The sequence below is a fragment of the Crocuta crocuta genome, unplaced genomic scaffold (assembly GCF_008692635.1).
Source record: "Crocuta crocuta isolate KB4526 unplaced genomic scaffold, BGI_CrCroc_1.0 scaffold16, whole genome shotgun sequence".
Taxonomy (NCBI): domain Eukaryota; kingdom Metazoa; phylum Chordata; class Mammalia; order Carnivora; family Hyaenidae; genus Crocuta; species Crocuta crocuta.
Window position 1 is genome coordinate 991,395 of NW_027531893.1, and position 2,682 is coordinate 994,076.

Here is a 2,682-nt window from a genome sequence, read left to right on the forward strand (position 1 = left end):
TGGAGGGACACCCGGAGGTGATGTGATATACAATGGGCACAGGCTGCGCGGTCAGAGATACGCACGGCCACATGCAACCTTGACTTCCTGAGCCCATTTCCTCTCTGAATGGTTTCCTCATCTCTAAAATGGGGACAGCCCCTTTTGACGTTTTTGTGAATAGTAGTCATGAGATAATTTAGATAGTTCAGAAGATGTCAGCCACTCCCCATGTGGACCCAGGGCACTGGCTTGGCTCAGAGATATCTGGCACCCACTTTCAGAGGTTATATTGGTTGTTCTCTCTGAGTAACCTCTCTGGATGGCAGAACAATAGAAACAGACTAAAAGAGACAGACCCAAGAACTATTGGAGAAATAGCCTAGTGAAACAAAGTCCTCTTGATTGAAGATAATCCAAAGCTTTGTATGTAGAGCAAACAATTAATGAATGAGTGGCCCAGAGAGCTTTGCCAGGACCACTGTGAGACTCTGTAGGACACAAAGGAAACACTGCTAATCATAGTTAAGACAAAGGGCTTTAGAAGAGATTTATAGCTTTCATAAGTTGGAATGGAGCACTGGAGCTGGATGAAGGAAGTCTCGGACATGCCTTTCTCTAATTTGAATTCAGGTCTTCCTTGAGTGACAGAGAGGTGGAATAGAATGATATTTGGGGATTAGAAATACAAGTGCCTTTGTCCCTGGATATGTGTCGAGGATGTCAATGTCACCATTTGTGTAGGGCACACAAAGGTGGAGGCCCGCTGGACTAAGGCTCATCTAAGGATAGTTCAAAGGGAGGCTTGGGAGGTGAATCTTTAGTATCGGCTACAAGACAGCTCTCCATTCGGGGCTTATTTTCCAGGAATTCCCCTAATGAAATTTCCTCTACCAAGAAGCGTTCCTTCATTTTTTTTCTTTCCTCCAGAAATAGTTGACATTAACTGTAAAGGATTGAATCAACTCCTGGGTATCTATAAGCCTCTTGGGAGCGGGTCTAACATCAGTGCATCCAGGATGATAAAAGCCACTTCGGGATCTTTCCTACAGCTTTTATCTCACTACCAAGAAGACTGAAGAAAATTTTTGATTTCATACGTTTTAGAAAGAGCTCTGATCGAATTATCTGGGATGTGAAAAAACAAAGAGGAAAATGCTAAGGACCCAAGCCCTTTTTGGGTAAGAATGTCACATTTTTAATATTTAGCAATGTTACATAAACACCTGACAGATGTATCAAACTCAAGCACACAAAAATTAGTTTGTTTTAAAAAAACCAAAAAACTTCAATCCAAATTTATTGGGATTACAAAAATAACAGCACGTTTCATTAACTCATAACAGCTCAGAGTTACCAACACATCCCAGAGATAGAAGAGCATCTTTAAATAAACTGCTTCTTGCCAATACAAATCTCATAACATAAAAAAGTAGTTTATTTGCATATTTACAGAAGAAACATCCTGATTGTTTCTTAAAATTCTCTTTGGAATTAATAGGTGAGGCTATTTTTAAAGTCAGGAAACATTTCAAATTGAAGAAGGTATATTAGAAACAGCTCATAATGCATTTTATTCAATACCCCTGAACGAATCTGCATCTTCTTCCAAAGATGGTGTTTTTATCGCAGAGCTTCTGGAACTTCCACCTAGAAGAATGAGGAATTGTCTTTCAATAAAACAACACAAAAGATAAACAAGAAATAGGGTATGTCTCTAGCAGTATTCCCTAAGACTAACTCAGATATAGGTTGATTATTGCTGTGTGATATTCAAAGTTTATATTATAAATTAGGGCTTATTTTTTCATGTTTATTTTTACTTTTATTATTTTTTTAACTTTATTTATTTTGAGAGAGAGGGCGCACGCGCGTGAGTTGGGGAGGGGCAGAGGGAGAATTCCAAACAGGCTCCGAGCTGTCAGCACAGAGTCCGAGATGGGGCTCTGATCTCACAAACTGTGAGATCATGACCTGAGCCGGAATCAAGAGACAGATGCTCAACCGACTGAGCCACCCAGGTGCCTCTATAATGTAAATTCAGTTTTAAATCACCTGCAACTTGATCATCTTTTTTGGAATATAGAGTATATTCCCTGATTTTCTTATTAAGGAAATCAGGATTTTTATATATTGGAGTGCCTTAAAATAGGCCTGGCCCTTCTGGAATTGGGGGGCTAAGAAGGTGGGCCAGGCACACTTCTCCAGTGGAAATGTGCCCACTGGTGACCCGCTCCTGGTGTTCCAAATTGGGACGCTTGCTCTCGCATACTAAAATATTTTAAACATTCACAAATGTGTTGAAAGGTGATTTTGGTACTATTGTATAATAGGGGTTCACTCACTGCACTGTGCCCCAAATCCGCCCTTGGGTTACTTACCCGCCTTAGCTGTTTTATGCTGCTTCCCCGAATAGCTTCCATGAGATTCTCATGAGCTGATCTCAGTGGGGTAGAAGGGCGGGAAGTGTCTTCCATTTTCTTCTCTTGCACTGACCTCAGGGAATTTTTAACTTCCTTTAGGATGTTGTTTGGCTGTTTCTTAACCTTTTTCCCTTTTTTCTTCTTCTGTCCATTTTGTAATGCCCGCTGGGCACTCTCCTGCTGTTTGATGACTTCTGCAATGTTTCGAGTGATTAGTTTTTTCTCTGGGAGTGGAGGAGGTGGTGGTGGAGGAGGAGGGGGCAGCTCTTGGGGAGGAGGA

General features: G+C 41.2%; 1 protein-coding gene across 1 annotated transcript in view; it reads right to left on the reverse strand.

The window, feature by feature from the left end:
- Positions 1-1,602: 1,602 nt before the first annotated feature.
- Positions 1,603-2,682, reverse strand: part of LMOD2 (leiomodin 2) — an 8,083-nt gene continuing 7,003 nt past the window's right edge. The window contains exons 3-4 of the mRNA XM_077773347.1: positions 2,361-2,682; positions 1,603-1,629 (exon numbers count right to left, since the gene is read on the reverse strand). The exon at positions 2,361-2,682 is cut by the window's right edge and continues 39 nt beyond it. Of these exons, the coding sequence (XP_077629473.1) occupies positions 1,603-1,629; positions 2,361-2,682 (349 nt within the window). The remainder of the gene's footprint in view (positions 1,630-2,360) is intronic.